General features: G+C 44.7%; 1 protein-coding gene across 1 annotated transcript in view; it reads left to right on the top strand.

Annotated features, from left to right (window-relative positions):
- The window catches only part of Myo3b (myosin IIIB), a 273,440-nt gene that overhangs the window by 68,401 nt on the left and 186,962 nt on the right, over positions 1 to 18,077 (top strand). The window contains exon 7 of the mRNA XM_005346535.2: positions 15,669 to 15,734. Within this exon, the coding sequence (XP_005346592.1) occupies positions 15,669 to 15,734 (66 nt within the window). The remainder of the gene's footprint in view (positions 1 to 15,668; positions 15,735 to 18,077) is intronic.

Below are 18,077 nucleotides of genomic sequence, written 5' to 3' on the forward strand. Positions count from 1 at the left end.
TGAGGTTGTTTGTCTTAGCCTATGGAATGAGGCTGGGGTGCTGGTGAGGTTGTTTGTCTTAGCCTATGGAATGAGGCTGGGGTGCTGGTGAGGTTTGTTTGTCTTAGCCTATGGAATGAGTGCTTTCAGGCGAAATTCTATCACTGCAAGAAGTGTGTAGAAGCCTGAGTCCAAATAGGTTAGGGCCATGTGTGGGCTTGGCTAGTCCAGACTAGTGGGCTCGAAGGCAGAGCAGCGCTGCTTGCATGCTGAGAAGATGCTCATCATTTGATAGGTGGAGTGTGGCAGCTGGATTGTCACTGTGTATTGGGGCTTAATGACAATACTGAACTAGTATCTGTAGCTGTGAGACTCAGGCTCCATGTCTTCTAGAAAAGAGCTGCATTAGCCAACTTCTGTTACTTTACCAAGTACTTAACATAAACCACATTATAGAAAGAAAACGTGCACTCTGGCTTGGAGAGTTTTCAGTGTGTGACTGATTGGCCCTGCTGCTCTGGATCAATGGTGTCACATGGTGGTGGGAACTTGTGGTAGACCAAATTCCTTACTTCCTGGTCAGAAGGTGAAAGAGAGAGAGAGAGAGAGAGAGAGAGAGAGAGAGAGAGAGAGAGAACAGAAGATCCTGGGGTCTCATTGTCCCCATTTAAGGGCACACCTCCAGTAACAGGAAGACCTCCTTCTAGGTTCCCATGTTCTACAGTTTCCACCACCTCCCAATAATGCGCAGGCTGGGGGCCAAGCCTTTAATACTTTAACTTAACTCATTGTGGGTGCTTAGATTAACATTATAGCAAGAGGCTGGAAATATCTCATGTCAAGGTTCTTACCCAATGATCCTACTGCTGTAACAGAGCATAATTTAGGAAACAATAGAATCTGATGGAGCAAACATTGGACTTGAGAGAAATGCCGAAAGGGTCAACTATGTATGGCATTCCTCTCTTATGCCTGGTCTCAAGTTTGAAGTACAAAAGGCACTCTAGCTCACATGTGGGCATACTTGCTCACAATGCCCAGAGTCCTATATCAACAGTTATAAGAGTTAGTAAAGCTCTTCTTTACAGCGAACTGTATGTTGAATAGTTGGTGTATTGTCTCAACTAATTTTCAAGCTGTGGATCTCAAACATTATTAATCTTCTCATTTTCTAGATGAGAAATAAGAGACAGAGGGAAGCCAGGTAAGGCATGCGGATTCACCCACCAGTGAACAGTACTGTACAGGCTGAATCCACGAAGCTCCTCTCCAGAGCTGTGTGTGTTTTCACTGTGCCATGCCCACACCCTCCAATAAAGCCACACCTCCTAATAGCGCCACACCCTGGTGACCAAGCATTCAAATCTATAAGCCTATTGGGGGGTATTATTCAAACCACATTAATACAAATTATGTGATATCTTGACACTGGCAAGGGAAAACGCCCGGTCACATACAGAAACACCAATATAATTAACGGGTTAGTTTTCATATGAAAAATCAAAGTCAGTGTGATGATATGCTCAAAGTGTTGAAAATATTTGATCACCAAGAATTTTATACCTAGCAAAACTAAGTGAGAGAAAAATAATTTCAGTCTCAAATAAGCAAGAACTGAAAAATTTTGTTGCTTGGCCTGCCTTGTAAGAAATATTGAAAATTGTCCTTCAGGTAAAGGGAAATGATGACAGTTGGCAACAGAAAGCCACAGTGAGAGCAAAGGGCACAGAAAACAGAAGACATGTGGGCTAGAATAAAAGATTCCTTAAATATTTTCTTCTCATGTTTTCCTATTAAGTTCTTTAAAATACTGTACCTTATAAAGCAAAATAATGCTGGATATATAAACACATATGCACACTACACACACACACACACGTACACACCACACGTACCACATACAAAAACACACTTGCTATAAAACTACAGAAGCTGTAAAACTATGTTTAAATTCCAAACATATTGCTAATATAGACATATTCTCTGGCTACAATGCAATAAAACTAGGAAAAAAAGCCAGAAAGTCTCACTACTTGGATAGAAAATATTAGTTTGTCTTTAACAACTTAAGCTGCAAAAGTCTCAATGGAAGTTGAATACATAGGAAAAAGTAATTATTAAAATGCTTCACAACAAGAAATAGCTAAAGCAGAGATCAGAGGCAAATTTATAGCCCCAAAGCCTGTGTTAATGTTGAAGAAAGATATTTAATTAACCCGAGCACTTAGAATTATAAAAAGGGAAGACTTAAGAAGACAGAAATGGAAATTAATGAAGCAGAATATTATAAAGACAGCGGAACCAAGGTACAGATCATGAGCTTTTATAGATAAAAATTAAAAATAGATGAATTACCAACCACATTAAGAAAAAAAAGTAAGTTTAGATTTACAAGTGAAAAAAACAGAACAAATCACAAATGTGGGGAAAGTTCAAAGAACAGTGTAGAACTATGTAGCTCAAGACATCACAAATGGATGTGAACACCAGAATGAACTGAGTGCCTTCTGCAGAGCAATATAACTTAGCAAAAGAAAGGCTACTGGATGGACAAGAATGAAGCATAGTCTTCTTGTCCCTCAGCTAGGATGCAGGGAAAGGAGAGGCTGCCCTCGGGACTGCCTGAGTGGGCACTCCATGTACCCAGTGTCTTCCAAGACATGGCTGTACATTTTCATTAAGAAGCAGGATATTGGGGGCTGGAGAGATGGCTCAGAGGTTAAGAGCACTGACTGCTCTTCCAGAGGTCCTGAGTTCAATTCCCAGCAACCACATGGTGGCTCACAACCATCTGTACTGAGATCTGGCGCCCTGCTCTGGAGTGCGGGCATACATCGAGGCAGAATGTTGTATACATAATAAATAAATAAATATTTAAAAAAAAAAGAAGCAGGATATTTCCCTCTGCTTGCTGAACACACTTGTGAAATATGCTCACTGGCTTCCTGTGTTCCTGCTAGGAAAGCCACCTCACCATGCTAGTTTAGCTCGGATTCTCCACTCCACCTTACTCCTGCCACAGGAGAACACAACAGATTGATTTTTTTAAAAAAAGGAATCTGTGAAGGAATACAAACTCATCTGTATGTCTCCAGCATCCCTTTCCAATATGTCTGTCCTGTGAAAGGGTTGCTAGGCAACCAGGTAGAAAATGGCTGAAGCCCTTGTAAAGGGAAGACATATTTATAATGTCAGAAAAAATGAATATGGCTTTCCTCACTTGGGCCTCCCTTACAAAGTGCCAGGATTTGTGGAGGAATCTATTTAGCTGGGATGATTGCAATTGACCTTGAGACCCAGAGAACAATAGGCCATAATCTGGTCCAGTAGGGTTATAACAGAAGCCACTGGGTACCGGAAGGGTATGTCCCTGGAGTCTTTTTGCCTCTGGAAGGGGAGAAGTGGGTTCTGCTAGAGCAGCATCTCTCTCCGAGTCTGCATAGTGCGAGTTCCATGGTCCTTAGAAGCCCTTTTCAGAGCCTGCTGTTAATGCCTGCTCTTCCTAAAGAACGCTGCTTCATCTCCCCCGGCATTTGCTACAGCCCGCTGATTTCAAATGGAACCTGCCCACACTGTGTTGGGCTTTGGCACGTGTGTCATCTCTGGCGACCCGGGCTCAGATTGCTCCAAGGAACTGCACAGCCTTCCTACCTGGCGTGTAAGCCAGGGTCGGATCCTAGTGACAGGTGTTAGCATTCAGCTGCTAATTTTCCCCATTAGAGACAATGTGGCCGGATCTGATGGGCCAATCTGTTCGTCTGAGGTTTGCCCTGGTTTTCCAGGTCTACGATGTATTGCTAAATTTACGGAAACAAGAAAGAAATAATAGACACGCAGTCTGCCGTTTGAATGGTTTGACTTTGCTGGGGAGGAAGATCCATAGCAGTCAGTGTCTTTTTTGTCTGTTACAAATTTATTAACAGTGAGTTGTAATTAGATGCGTGGCTTTGCTTTAGAGAACAAATGGTGCTTGGTGACCCTTGGCGTTGGTCTGATCGTGGTAAAATGACCTATTTGGTTTCACCAGCTGTGACTTTGAAGGGAGCAAAATTACAGGGAAAAATACATAGCTCAAGAGATGAACACATGCTCATCTCACACTCCCCATTTCTGCTCATCCTGCACCCCAAAGTGTCTTTGGATTTACAGGCTGACATCTTGGCGATCTGAACCCTCCCAAGCTTAAGTGACCGGGATGAAAGGTGACCTGGCTTCCTGTGTTCCTGTCCATGTTACCCATTAATGTGACATGAACTGCTTGTGCTGTCTCTTAGCCGAGAGGGGTCCTCAGGCTGGCGCTGAGGCCGTAAATGTGTGGTTCAGTTGAGTTGCCTGTGTTTGAAGCTGGTTACACGGTCACCAGATTTTGGTCTTTTTAAAGCTTCATTTCATTATCTGTAAAACTGGGGACCTGCTGGGTGGTGGTGGCGGCGCACGCCTTTAATCCCAGCACAATGGAGGCAGAGGCAGGCAGATCTCTGTGAGTTCGACACCAACCTGGTCTACAAGAGCTAGTTCCAGGACAGGCCCCAAAGCTACAAAGAAATTCTGTCTTGGAAAAAAGTAAAACAAACAGAAAACTGGGGACCTGTTTATTTGTCATGTGGGGTTTGTGTGAAGACTAGACTCTCAGCACAATGCTGACACATAGGAAGCTCTCAAGGAATGTTAGTGAATATTATCATTGTCCAGAAATAACATTAAAGTGCAAGGATAAAAATTGACAGATTACAAGGAAACCTTGGGTTTGGCTAAAAGGACCTGGAGTCACTGTCTGTCCTTATCAGTCTCCCCAACCAACTGACAACATTCACAATGACAGTGACAGGAAACAAGGCCCTAGGAGGAAAGGGTGTCCCCTTCTGTGGCCAGGATCACTGCACTAGAGTTTTGAAGAACTTTAACTTTTAATTAATTTTCGTTGACTCCTTTTCCTTCCTGTGGTGAAAGAAATCTTAGAGACCAAAGGAAGGAGAGATATACATAGATGGATGGATAGATAGATAGATATAGAGAGACAGACAGACTAAAAGAGAGAGGGAGACAGAGACACAGAAAGACAGAGAAAGAAAGACCCAGGAACACACACACACACGCACAAAGACACACAGTGAGAAACAGAGACTGAGAAAGAGAGAGAATATATCTGCTGGTCCCCGAACTTTTACTTTTTTATTCCTCGCTGTCTCTAGGACAGCTTGGCCACTGAAGGTTTCTGATAGGATGCCTTCCAGAATGACCCCCTTCTAATAAGGAGCTTCCAGGATAGAAAGAGCCTTATTGAGGATATTTTATGTCCCATGACAAGATGGATTTTTAAGGCTTTTTACATGAGAGAAGAGGGGTCTCCACGATCTCTTCATTACATCTTAAACATGAAATGTCAAGACTCAGAGGGGGCTGATTCACTCTGCAGCTTGAAGCTGCCTATTGTGATCTGGAAGTTAAAATTCCTTAAATCTGATGCCGGCAACACAGCACCGCCTCTGTCTGATCTCTTCTCCACCTCATTCCCCAAGCAGGAATCAAGTTGTTCCTGCCCTTCAGCTCAGGGCTCCCCAGTCTACGGACTCAGCATTTCACTGCTATGGGGCAGATGCAAAGTTCCGTCAGCAGAGGGCATTGGAAGGCCACTGCAAGAGAAAAGGCCACTGGTCTCATTTTCCCCTTGATGCTGTTTCCTTTGGATCCCTGTGACATTTGAACACCCTGTGGCACTCACTTCCAAAAATTCCGCTGCCTGGGGAGTCTCAAGATACTCTGTCAGGCAGGCAGTCTCTTCTGCTCGCCAGCCTTGTGTGCTCTAAAGAGAGGGGTCTGTTACCAAGGACCACCGTCACCTCCTTCCCCATGGGGTCTGAATCTGAGCTGGGTGTGCATGAGTGCTCTGAACAATTGCTAGGGCCAGCAGCTTCTACCAGCATCTATTCATTTTGCATTTTTCAGAGGTCTCGTTATTCTTGTGCATTTAATCCTATTCCACCAACATATCTTTGTTCAAACTACTGGCATGCTTTCTGACTTTTGAGTGGACCCAAACCAATAGATACAAGGGGCTCTTAGAGCAGTGTCTGTTCATGGCTAAGTCTGAGGAGTAATGGATGGGTAGAGAACCCCGCACCTTGATTAGTCTCAGCGTAGCAAGCTCAGTGGCCTGGGCTCTGCAGCAAGGGCTGCCCGTAGTGTTCCAGCTAGCTCCATGGCTGTCCAACTTTGCCTTGCAATCTGAGAAAGCCCCTCTAAGCTAAGCTGCCTCCTCAAAGATCAGTTCCATCAGTGGCAACAGCAGGGAGTGAGAGACTACTGGCTGACTGCTTCATTTTGTTCCACAGTTGATTCTCAGTCCAGGCAAAGGTTGTCCCTGCCTCCGTGATTTTCCCGACTTAAATGCCTTCCCGCCAGAGAAAGCCACCAATACCCCATGAAATCACAGCATGTTGAGCCCTGGATTTGCCTGACTTCTTCCTTTCCTGTATCACTGGCTTTCATCTTACTGCATGTGAAGTTAATTTTTCACAAGACGCTAATCTAATCAGGGAGTGATGCTTATCTCCAGAATGCTTGGATGTGACAGAGCAATTCACCATCACAGTGCCTGACCACAGGAGCCCACGTAGACAGTTAAGAATTTCATCATAAGGAAATATGCAGAGAACATGGTTTGGACCATACTTCTTTAAAGTCATGAACGTGTGTGTGTGTGTATATGTGTGATCATGTGTATGGTCACAGGTTGGTAACGTTCAGTTTCCTCCTCAATTACTTCTGCCTCATGTTTTTGAGGCAGTTCTTCCAGTTTAACGGCAACTCACCAGTTAAGACTGACTGACTGGTCAGTGAGTTCTAGGGATCTGCCAGTCTCCAACCCCTGGAGCACCGAGGGTATAAATGTGCTACTGTTTCTGGCCCTCATAGGAATGGGAATCTGAATTCAGGTCACATGCTTGAGTGGCAGGCACTTTATTGAGACTGTGCCATCTTCTCAGCTCCAAAGTGATAAATTCTTAAAGAATTGCGGATTCTTAAGATGTGCGTGGAGGGCTGGCATGATAGCTCAGTGGCGCTCTTGCCTTGTTGCCAAGCCTCATGACCAAGTTGGATCCCTGAAGGCTATGTGGTGGTAGAGATGGTAGAGAAACACTGAGTTCTGCAGGCCATCTTCTGAGCTCCACACAAGTGTCAGCACACATCACACACATCAACACAAACACACACAAACACACACTACACATACATCAGCACACACATCACGAACATAAACACACACATCACATACATACACACACAAACACACATCACACAATTACACACATCACTCAATTTCATACATCACACACAAACACATATCACACACACACATAAACACACATATAAACATGCATCACATACATATAAACACATAAACAAACACAATACATGCGCATAAACACACCCCTAATTTTAATAATTAAATTAAATAAAAACCATGTGTGGAAAGAGCAGGCTTTTGGTTCTCAGTCTGTGTGAAGACAGAGTAGGAGAAAGGTCCTCAGCCAGCCCTGGGGCAAGGTCTAGTTCTCCGTCACACTGGACAGTAACAGTTGGGTATGATGGTGTTGCTGAGTTCTTGTTGAAGGAGGAAATTAGGGAACAGATGTCAGCAAATGACCACTGATTCAGACAGAAAGCCACACATCAGCCTGCCCCTCTGTCCTGTCTATGGACACGGCATTACCCTCTACCTCAACTTGGCTTGCGTGGTGCATGCGTGGCCCATGCGCGGCCGCACTGCGTATGTGTCCTGTCCTCTTGTAGGCTGTGTAAACAGAGTGCAGAGGTGGTTGAGAGAATGAGAGATGAGGTCAGGTGTTTTCCAGAGGATGAGAAATGTCACCTGTGGCTTTTGTGAGTCGAAATGTTGGGGTAGTTAGTGGTCAAGGATTACTAAAGTCCGATGACCCTCTCACCCCATATCCTTGCCCCTCACCCTCACTCTTCAGCATAGACCTGGGGTAATATTGGCCTCTAGAAGCTTGAGATTTTGAGATGGCTTGAAGCTGAAGCTGACTCACATGGGGCTCAGAGCTAGAGTCTGTGTCACTTCCTGGCTGTAAGTGAAGGATTCATTGTGAACCATGCACATTGATGGAGAAGCTTTACATTTTAATGGTTATGGCCTAGCGTTGCAGATGGCATTGCTTAAGCAACAGGGTGACATATATTATTAAAACTAGACGCCGGATGTGATGGCTCACTTCAGTCTCAATCCCAGCATTCAGGAGGTTGTGGAAGGAAGACCAAAAGCCCAAGGTCATCCTTGGCTACATAGGAACTTGAGGCCAGCCTGGGCTACATGAAAACCTGTAAAGGTAATAACAATTAGACTCAGAGCAGCACAGAGGCCCATGCCCGAAGTCCCAGCACTTAGAAGATCGACTATGAGTTCCAGGCAACATAGCAAGACCTGGTGTCAACTCCCATCTTCTCCCTGGCAAAAGAGAGAAAAGTAAAAGAACAAACACACTTGAAACGTAAATGCATGCTCTTGTTTTTCTCTGCATGGGATTTCTCAGTTCCAACTGTTATTGGGGGCAAAACTGTCATAGCTGTTAACTGTAAAACTTGCATCTCCTTAGGCAGTGATGGCCTGCAGGTGACAGGCTCTGGTGCCTTCCGAATGCCTTCCCACCTAGAATGCTTACAAATGCCTTCCTCCCCTGCTTTTCTCAACAGAAGAGGAGTGTTGGTTGAGAGTCTGAGAGCTGCAGTGTGTAGCCCCAGGCATCTTTTCCAGGAGCAATCACTCGCTCTTGAAGAGGGTGTAGTTTACTGTGAGATTGCGGTTTTGTTTTTAAAGAGATGTCTTCAACTGTTTTTTTTTTTTTTAAATTGGAACTTATTCTCCTTTGGCATAATTACAACACATGTAGGTTCCGAATAGACCTTAGCGTGTGCCATGTGTGTTGGTGTGGAGAATTTTGTAGTAGGGTTCAAACCCTGATCCTAGTGGTTTTGAGCGACTGGAGGTTGCCATTCCCAGCTATTCTAGAGGTCCGTGGTTCCTCTGCTCACTGAGGACATCAGGCAGCCAATGCCAGCTCTCTTAGTGTTTAAGCTTTTTCGAAGGATGGAGTGTTTCCTACTGAGAACTGTTTGCCACCAAAGAAACCTTTATTTTAAAAATGATTTTGTGTGTGTGGCACGGCTCATGTGTGAAGATCAGAAGACAGCTTTATGAAGTTGGTTCTCTCCTTACCTTTACGTGGGTTCTACGGATCGAGCTTAGATCATCAGGTTTGCACAGCAAGCGCCTTTACCCGCTAGGCCATCTTGTCAGCCCCAAAGAAACACTTAAAAGTTAGAGATCACAGGCGACATGTAGCATTGTAAGCTACTTCAGCTGTCTGATTTTTGCTGTTGTTGCTGTTTGTTTGTTTCTTTGTTTTTACTCTTTTCTCTTTAGGGGCTTGCCACCCAGAGACTTATTCTTACTTATAAACGCCCAGCCTTAGCTTGGCTTGTTTCTAGCCCGCTTTTCTTGACTTGAATGATCCCATCTACCTTTTGCCTCTGGGCTTTGCCCTTTCTCTACTCTAGAGCTGTCTTTCCTTCTTACTCTGAGGCTGGTTGTGTGGCTAGGTGGCTGTCCCTGGCATCCTCTGCTCCTTTCCTCGCTCCTTCCTCTTCCTGCTTTGAGCCTGCATTTCTCCTCCTATTTACTCTCTCTACCTGGCAACTCCACCTATTTCTCTCTCCTGCCTAGCTCCAGGCTGTTCAGCTCTTTATTAGACCAATCAGGTGTTTTAGGCAGGCAAAGTAACACAGCTTCACAGAGCTAAACAAATGCAACACAGAATGCAGCACATCTTTGCATCTTTAAACCAATATTTCACTGCATAAATGAATGCAACATATCTTAGCATTCTGCAAAAACTGTCTCTTTTACAGCTAGAAAAGTAGAAACAATCTTTGCATATACCCAACAGGTGAATGGCTAAATGCATCAATGATATGCCAACATGGTAGAGTGTTATTTAGGTATGGCGTTGACATGAGATGATTTTCAATTTGTATTCTAGGATGGAAAAACATAAGAGCCAGGACATTTACAGGTAGCAATTTCTACTGCCCAAAACTACAAATATGAAAATTAATATATCATAAGCCTATATTGCACTTACATGCTTACAGCACAAAAATAAGTACATATATATTAAGAACAAGTGTAATAATGTATATTAAATGTCTGAATGAGGAACACGCAGAGTACTGCTATTGGGAGGAGACTGGTTTAGATATTGGAATGGGGGAATCTTGTTTCCCACTCTATTATTCCTATATTGGGGGATTATTCTTTATATAGTGAAATGGAATCATGTAATACAAATAAATGTAAACATTTATTTTTGAAATAATTAGGTTTTAGTGCATAAGATGTGATTTAGGGCAATAAGCCACTCTGGCTAGTATCGGAGTGTGATACTGAGGGGCCAGATACAGACACGTGCCTAACTATTTAACTCCATTAATAGACTCTACTAATTGCGATCAGAACGGCAGCTCCATGGCTGTAGTTAAGACTCTCCCAACAGTTTGATTGCACTCACATGTCTTATTTTATTGCTTTTATGGGTAAATAAGAAGAAGCCCTTCTGAACACACCCTGAAGAATTTAACTGATGCTAACTACAGCTATCCTACAGCTAGGGACCATACTTCATTTTTTATCTCCTTCCCCTTGTCTACGCTCCTTCCCTAGCATCCTCCTCCTTTGCAACGGCTGTATGGACCCTCTGCTCAGAACCTGCCTCAAAATTCACAGCCCCCAGGAGACCCAGCTTAATGAACCTGGCCCTGTAGGGAGACCTCTCTTCACACCCTGGCTGAATGTGTTCCCTGTGTTTGATAACTTCATTTTGTTCCTTTCGTGAGGGTTGCTTGCTAATTGATTTCTGGCACTTTTTGCATACATGTTCACCTAATTCATCTCCCAAAGTCATAGACTCTCTATGAACAGGAAACAGTGGAGTAGGTAGATGCTGAAGAAAGAAATGTCATAAAACCCTGTTCTTCTACTTTTTCTGGATAGTTTTGAGGGAGAAAAAGGGTTATGTTTTGTAGGTTTTTATTTGTGTGTGTGTGTGGGAGAGAGAGATCTAGGAGGAATTAGACAAGACATGATCAAAGTATAATGTATAAATAATTATCAATACAAAAACAGCTCAGTTAAAAAGTGAGTCACAGAAGTGAAGAGACAGGGTCTCACTGTGTAGACAAGGCTGGTCTCAAACCCCACATCCTAAATTCTAGGATTATGAAAATGCACCACCATCCCAGCTGACATGTTTCTGGAGCTGACATGTTTTTGTAGGATTTGGGGACTGGTAAGGTGGCCTGCCAAGTGAGACATTCAACTGGAGCCTTGGAGACTGAGAATTCAATATGACACCTATTGATCTTCATCTTCTGTCTCCAGGCCCACACAGGAAGCTATCCAGTGTGCTAATGTCACTATGTCTATAATGGGGCTTAAGTCATTGTTTGTTTACAATTGTTGAATACTGTGAGAGTATATACTGATTGTCAATTGACTGGGTGTAAAGCCATGGTGGAGACAAACCTCAAGGCATGTCTTTGAGAAATTATCTTGCACAAGTAAACTGAAGTAGGAAGTCATATTCCATCCTGCCACTGCCACCACCACCACCAAATGTGGGCAGCGTCATTCCCTTGGTCCGTGTCTTGAATAGAAAGGAGGAAGTGAGCAGAGCAGCAGAACAATAATTTTCTGCTTCCTTACTGGGGACACGATGAGGCTAGCTGTTTCTCACTCCTGCCACCACGATTTCCCAGCCCGAATAAATACTTACCTCCTTAAGCTGTGTTTGTCAGGTGCTTTGTCGAAGCAACAAGACAAGTAACAAACCAGTGTATTCAAGTATGTGGGGATATGTGGGCTTCAAAAGTGGAGACAGAGGAAAATATTGTCAAAAGTTCAATTCATCATCATTCGTTCACTCAGTTTCACCCTGCTTACTGTGAAAAACTTACCTGGAATCGACATTCACCCAAGAGGGCTATTCCAGGCTTTTCTACACATTGTACCACTTTAGGGGCCAAGGCACATTTATTCCCAAAACTGTTTCTTACTTACAACGTATGTGTATTTAGTCATGCAGTCACTTATTCATCAACAATTTATAGACTAATGGGTAGGAAGAGAAAGCTCAGCAGTTAAGAGTATGGTCTGCTCTTCTAGAGGACCCGGGCCCAATTCCTGGCACCCACACTGTGCTTCACAAACGGCTGTAGCTCTAGTCCTGAGAGATCTGATTCCCTCTTCTGGTCTCTGAGGCACCAGCACACATGTGATGCACAGACATACAGGGAGGCAGAGCACCCATAAACAAAAACAAATCAATTAGGGTTTAAAACACTGTAGAATGGTGAGGGAGGTCCTTCTGTCTTGGTGTTGCTTTTGTTGGTCAATGAATGAAGAGCTGCTTTGAGCCTATGACAGGGAAGAACAGAACTAGGCAGGGAAAGCTAAGCTGTATGCTGGGAGAAAAAAGGGTGGAGTTAGAAAAAAGCCATAGATGCTGGGAAGTTTACCCAGTAAACCACAGCCACCTGGCAATATACAGATTAAGAGAAATGGGTTAAATTAATATAAGAGTTAACCAATAAGAAGCTAGAGCTAAGTGGTCCCAGCAGGGATTTAATGAATACAGTTTCCGTATGGTTATTTTGGTTCTGGGCGGCCAGGATGAACAAGCGGCCTCCACCTACAGTAGAGTGTTGTTGTTTAAGCATGATAGATAGGCATGAAGAACATACAAAAGCTCACCAGGTGGACAAATTGGGGAAGTCCACCGTGTGCAATGGTCCTGAGGCGGTAAAGGAGGGACCCTGTTGGGAGGTACAGGTTCTGAGAGGAAGATATGGTTTGGAATGGGACTGGGAAGATAGGAAAGGTAACCTAGATATTATGTAAAGGAGTTGAGACTTGGCAGTGAGGATCTGCAAAGAAATTTGAGCAGGGACACAAGGTCAAATGTGTTTGTTATGAGGAAATTTTAGCCACTGGATACCATTGGACTGCAGAGAACAAAATGGAGGGAAGGAGAAAAACACAGAGGTGTCTGGGGAACTATGGGGTGAGATGATGAATGGCCACTTTGGAATGTGAAGGAGGGTTTCAGAAGTTGAATAGAGAGGACACAGTGCTTGATTGATGTATTGGGTCTCTTTATTGTCTTAGCAAATTACCCTGAACTTCGTGGCTTAAAACAATGTGAATTTATTATCTCACGGTAGCCTGGAAATCTGATGTGATGCCAGGGGCTAAGACCAAGCATTCGGCAGGGCAGTATTCTTTCCTAAGGCTTGGGAGAGAATTCGCTTTCTCAATTGCTCAGGTTACAGGCATAATTCAGTCCCACGCATCTAGAACTGAAGGGCCCTCTTCATTTCTGAGTAACAGCTTGGGCTTAGCCCCACCTTACAGGGGCTGCCTGCTTTCCTAATTCCACAGCCCACCCAATCCATGTACAAAGGCCACGGGAATGAGCTGTGTTTATTTCACACCCTCTCTACCTTCTGTTTCGCGTGCCTGTGTTTTTGTGTGTGAAGGCGTCTGTGTGTGTGTGTGTGTGTGTGTGTGTGTGTGTGTGCAGGAGTACATATGTGAGTGTGCAGTGAGAGGTCAGAGGTCAACCTCCTGTGCTTTAGTGCTGTCTGTGGCCATGGCTTTATCTTTTTAGGAGTTCAGTTTTAGGGTCAAACCTCAGGCACTGAGGCAGGCAAATTCCAGACTGTTGTTTTCCTCAGATTGATCTTCTTCTTACATTACATTGAAGTGCCTATAAATTTTACCCAAAGGAGAGAGCTGGTTGTTCTGCATAGCTTGCTAGCCACCCGCATTCATACACCAGCAGGTCCCAGCACATAGGATGCCACAAGGGAGAAGACAAGGGGTAACATGTTTCTTCCTTTTGGAAACACCATAGAACAATTTGACTTGTACATCACTGGTCAGAATTCAGTCATGCAGTTGCACTCAGTACCAAGATGCCCAGGAAGCTGCAGTCTTTGTTATGGTAACGATGTCATAATAAAGACTGTGCCCTATAAAATGGGAGGAAAATCGATACTAAGAGATGTATTGCAATCACGTTATCTGAAACATTTTTTTAAATCTCTAGCTGTTACAGCTTTCCATTCCTCTGTCCCTTGAAGCTGAGCAGCCGTCCGCTTTGGGAAGCAGTTAGTACTCAAGCAGAAACGGAGATTAGATACAGTGGGCTTAAAATGTACAGTCATGACGAGGGTGTGTGGAAATGTTTTTTGGTTTACTGAACTCGATTTGCCCACCAGCCCTCATTTCCACTAATGGCGAGGAGTAAGGCCAGTTCACTTCTGGTCTGTGTGTGTGTGTGTGCACACGTGCGTGTGCACGTGTCTGTGTCCAAGGCATACTCATGTAGACGTCAATAAAGATGAATGATGTCTGATGCTTTGCTCTATTGCTTTGCACGTTGTTTTCTGAGACAAGGTCTTTCACTGAACCTGCGGTCACCATTTGAGCTAGGCTTACTGCTCAGTGAGCTCCCAGGATGTGCCTGGCTCCACCCCCTCCCTCCGAATGCTGGGGCTACAGGCATGCATAGCCATGCCTCCCTTCTCTGTGTGTTGCAAGGGATTCAAATGCAGGTCTTCTTGCTTGCATAGCAAGCATCCTTGCCTGTAGGGATAAGTCCCGCCCCTTAGGGGGCGTGTTCGCCTCGGGCTAATGTTTGCCTATAAATTTGGCAATTGTGCTCCCAGCCGCTGCTTCTGCTTTCCTGGTCTCCGCAGGAACGGTGGTTCTGTAAGTCTATTAAAGCTATATATATATATATATCTATTTTTACAATCTGTCTGCATTCGTTTACGCCGTTACACTTGCCCACTGAGCCAGCCCTGCAGGAGGCCCACTTCTGTTTTATAGATAAATCTCTTTGAGGAACTTTTAGATAAATCCAAGTCTCCTTTGCTGCTTTCTCACCAGGAGGTGGTCTAGCAAGCCGCTCACCTAAGAACTTTCCTGTTGGGCTCTGTTCTCATGGACTGCCTGTGATCAGGCATGGAATAGTCTGCCTCGCTCTGGGAGCCTCTTAGAAGCCTGGGCACCGTTCTGAGGCTTTCGGTTTCTCCTCTGCCTATTGCAGAGGTTGGCACATAGGAAACAGTTAAAATGTGACTGACAGAATCACGAGCCTGCTTTAGAAGCATCATATAATTAATTCAAATGGCACCATAATGATCTGAAACCCTGCATAATTAAAAGTCTATTTCTCTATGGCCCCCTGGCATTCTGCTTATAGCTTTCTTACAGCACCCATAATCCTCTGCTCTCAGATACAATGGTTTGTGTGTTTGTCTGGCTGCTTATTAGAGCATCTGTCTGTTCTTGAAGAATGCCCCTGCTCTTTGTGCCTCTCACTAGTGCTGAGGTCAGGAGATAGTCCCCTTCAATCTAGGAAAATGAGTGACCACAGGAGGAGGGGCTTTGAGTTTCCCCAGGTGAATGATTCCCACCTGGGAGGGAGCAGAGCCGTTTCCCCCCAACCCTCAGCTGCTTAGAAGGGCGTCAACAAATCCCAACTGATACCTTGCCCTTTACCGAATCTCAGCTTATCCTAATGAAAACCATTGCTTTTGTTTTTCAGAAATCCTCCCCCCACTTTGCTGCACCCAGAAGAATGGTGTGAGGAATTTAACCACTTCATTTCACAGTGAGTAGTTCCTCCTCTGGGAGCTGCGTGCGCAGCAAGGTCTTGACCCACGATTCCCAAAACCACGCTGTGGAATGTGCTCAGGCTAGCTGGGCCTGATGGCATGTTCTAGCCCAGGGTGGCCCTAGTAAATACCTTAGGAGTTCCCACAGAATCTGAAGAGTATAAGGAATTCCGCTGATTCAGCTGTTGTCAGTCCTGATGATCACATGTATCTGCAAACCTATTCTGTAGAAGATGCACGCCTGTAACTGGAGTCTATTCTGGGAGTGGAGAGACACAGATCTTTACAGCTTTGATGGATGATGGGTCGTTGGGCTTTGTTCTGGGATTTTCGACCCAGGACTCAGCTTTCAGTTTCCAAGATGATGGGGAGCAAAGTAGGATCTTTGGCCTAAGGCATCAAGATGAGGTATCCTAGTCAATACAGAAGGTCTGGAGAGCTAGAGGAAAACCGTGTAGAACAGTGTGAGGCCCCTGATGGGAAGTATGCCCCCAGGCCAGACTTCCTGAGACTAAGACAATAGAACACAGAGAGACCAAAGACTGACTCAGTGCCGAGGTCATGAGTTTGGGGCCTGGGCCTGGAAGAGGACCACATTGGTACCAAGTGCATGGGTGATGTTCATCTTCCCAAAGATGAAGTGAAGGCTCAGTAGTAATCGAGTGAGAACCCATCATTAGAAGCCACTAGCAGGGGCTAGATCTGGGAAGAGAAGCCTCAACACCTGGAATTCCAAACAAGAGCTTCGGAGACTATGGCAGGAGAAAGTAACCTGCCAACCAGGGGAAGAAGACGCAATGTTTTCTCATTTATGCCTATATGCAGTCTTATCTTCCATAAAGAGTCATGGTAACAAACCAGACAGGATCATCCTCCTTAATATTTGTCTAGATTTACAGTCTTCACCCACAATCCCTGAATCCGAAGAGCCCTGAAAAGAGAAGCTATTCTGTAGTTGAGCCATCCAGCCGCAAACCGTGACCTTACGTGAACTGACGTGGGGGCAGCGGGTGCCCTGAACTGATGAGGGACTGTTTATAGTTACCGTCTTTCTTAGTGTGAATATTCATGTGTTTCAGTGCAGATATACTCCTGTTTGATGAGCGTGCCCTATCCCAGATCATTCTGCCTTGTTATATAATGTGCAGTGAACGAGCCAGCGTAGCTGTCTAAAATTTGGTCAGATTTAGAATGCTAAACATGCTTGACCCCAAGGGAGTTTGTATGAGAACTTGAGTTTGTATTTCATTTCCATTTCAAATGCAACAGAGCTTGGGGTCCTGAAAATTGTTTGTTCATCTAATCCCTCCTGGACCTGCACCATATCCCTCAGAACAGAAGAACGGGGGCGGGGGGGGGCCACTCAGAGAACACTACCAAGAGATATGTTGTTGGAAGGTGACTGAGAGGGAAAACTCAGAGAGGTAGTGTTGGAGGGTGAGGTACAGGGCCAATGCTGGGGGGGGGCATACCCTTGCTCCTCAGCCCAGCTTCATCATTTTTGCCCTAACTACAGAATGTATGGGGCCTGTCACAAGTCAGAGTGACTGGATACCAACACTTGCTAGGTGGGAGGTGAGAAAGGACCACTTCCTGAAAGCTGGTAACCCCAGGAGGTGGTGGAGGGAACTGAAGAGCCAAAGACACTCTAGTGGCTTGCGACCACATTTTGGAGCACCACACACACAGAAAAATCTCTCTGGATCCAAGGAATTTCCCTTTCACTCCATTGCTGTACAGATAACCTTGATCAACCTTCTCTGATGTTGGCCTAGAAAACTCCATTAGGTATTCACAGATACACCTTCCCATCCCACCGTGCCGCAAAGATGTGATTGGACTCACAAGTTCTGCTTAAGTGTGTTTTTCTCAAGAGTATGGTAGTATTCTTAAATCAACACAGTGCTGCTTCTGTGGATTTAAGGACAAGGTAGACAACCGATGGCAAATAAAAACTTTTAGGGTCACGCTCACTAGAAAAATACAGAAAGCAATGTATTGAGAATACATGTTGTCCAGAGTGTTAGAGTGGAGAAATCAAAGCGAGCACAAATAAGCAAGCGAGCGAGCAAGCGTGAATCCATTTTCTCTCTTCTCTGGCTTGTAGATAGGACGTGACGACCTGATTCAAGCTCCTGCTGCCCTGAATTTCCCATAATGATGGACAATCTCGGGGATTGTTAGCTAAAATTGAAATCACCTGGCACAAGAGAGAAGGAAACACGGAACAAATCCATTTAGGAGTTTATTAGAGGGTGTGTGTAAAGGCCTGGGGAAGTCCGTGCGCGCATACACACACACACACACACACACACACACACACACACACACACACACAC

This window comes from Microtus ochrogaster, chromosome 4 (genome assembly GCF_000317375.1).
Source record: "Microtus ochrogaster isolate Prairie Vole_2 chromosome 4, MicOch1.0, whole genome shotgun sequence".
Lineage (NCBI taxonomy): Eukaryota > Metazoa > Chordata > Mammalia > Rodentia > Cricetidae > Microtus > Microtus ochrogaster.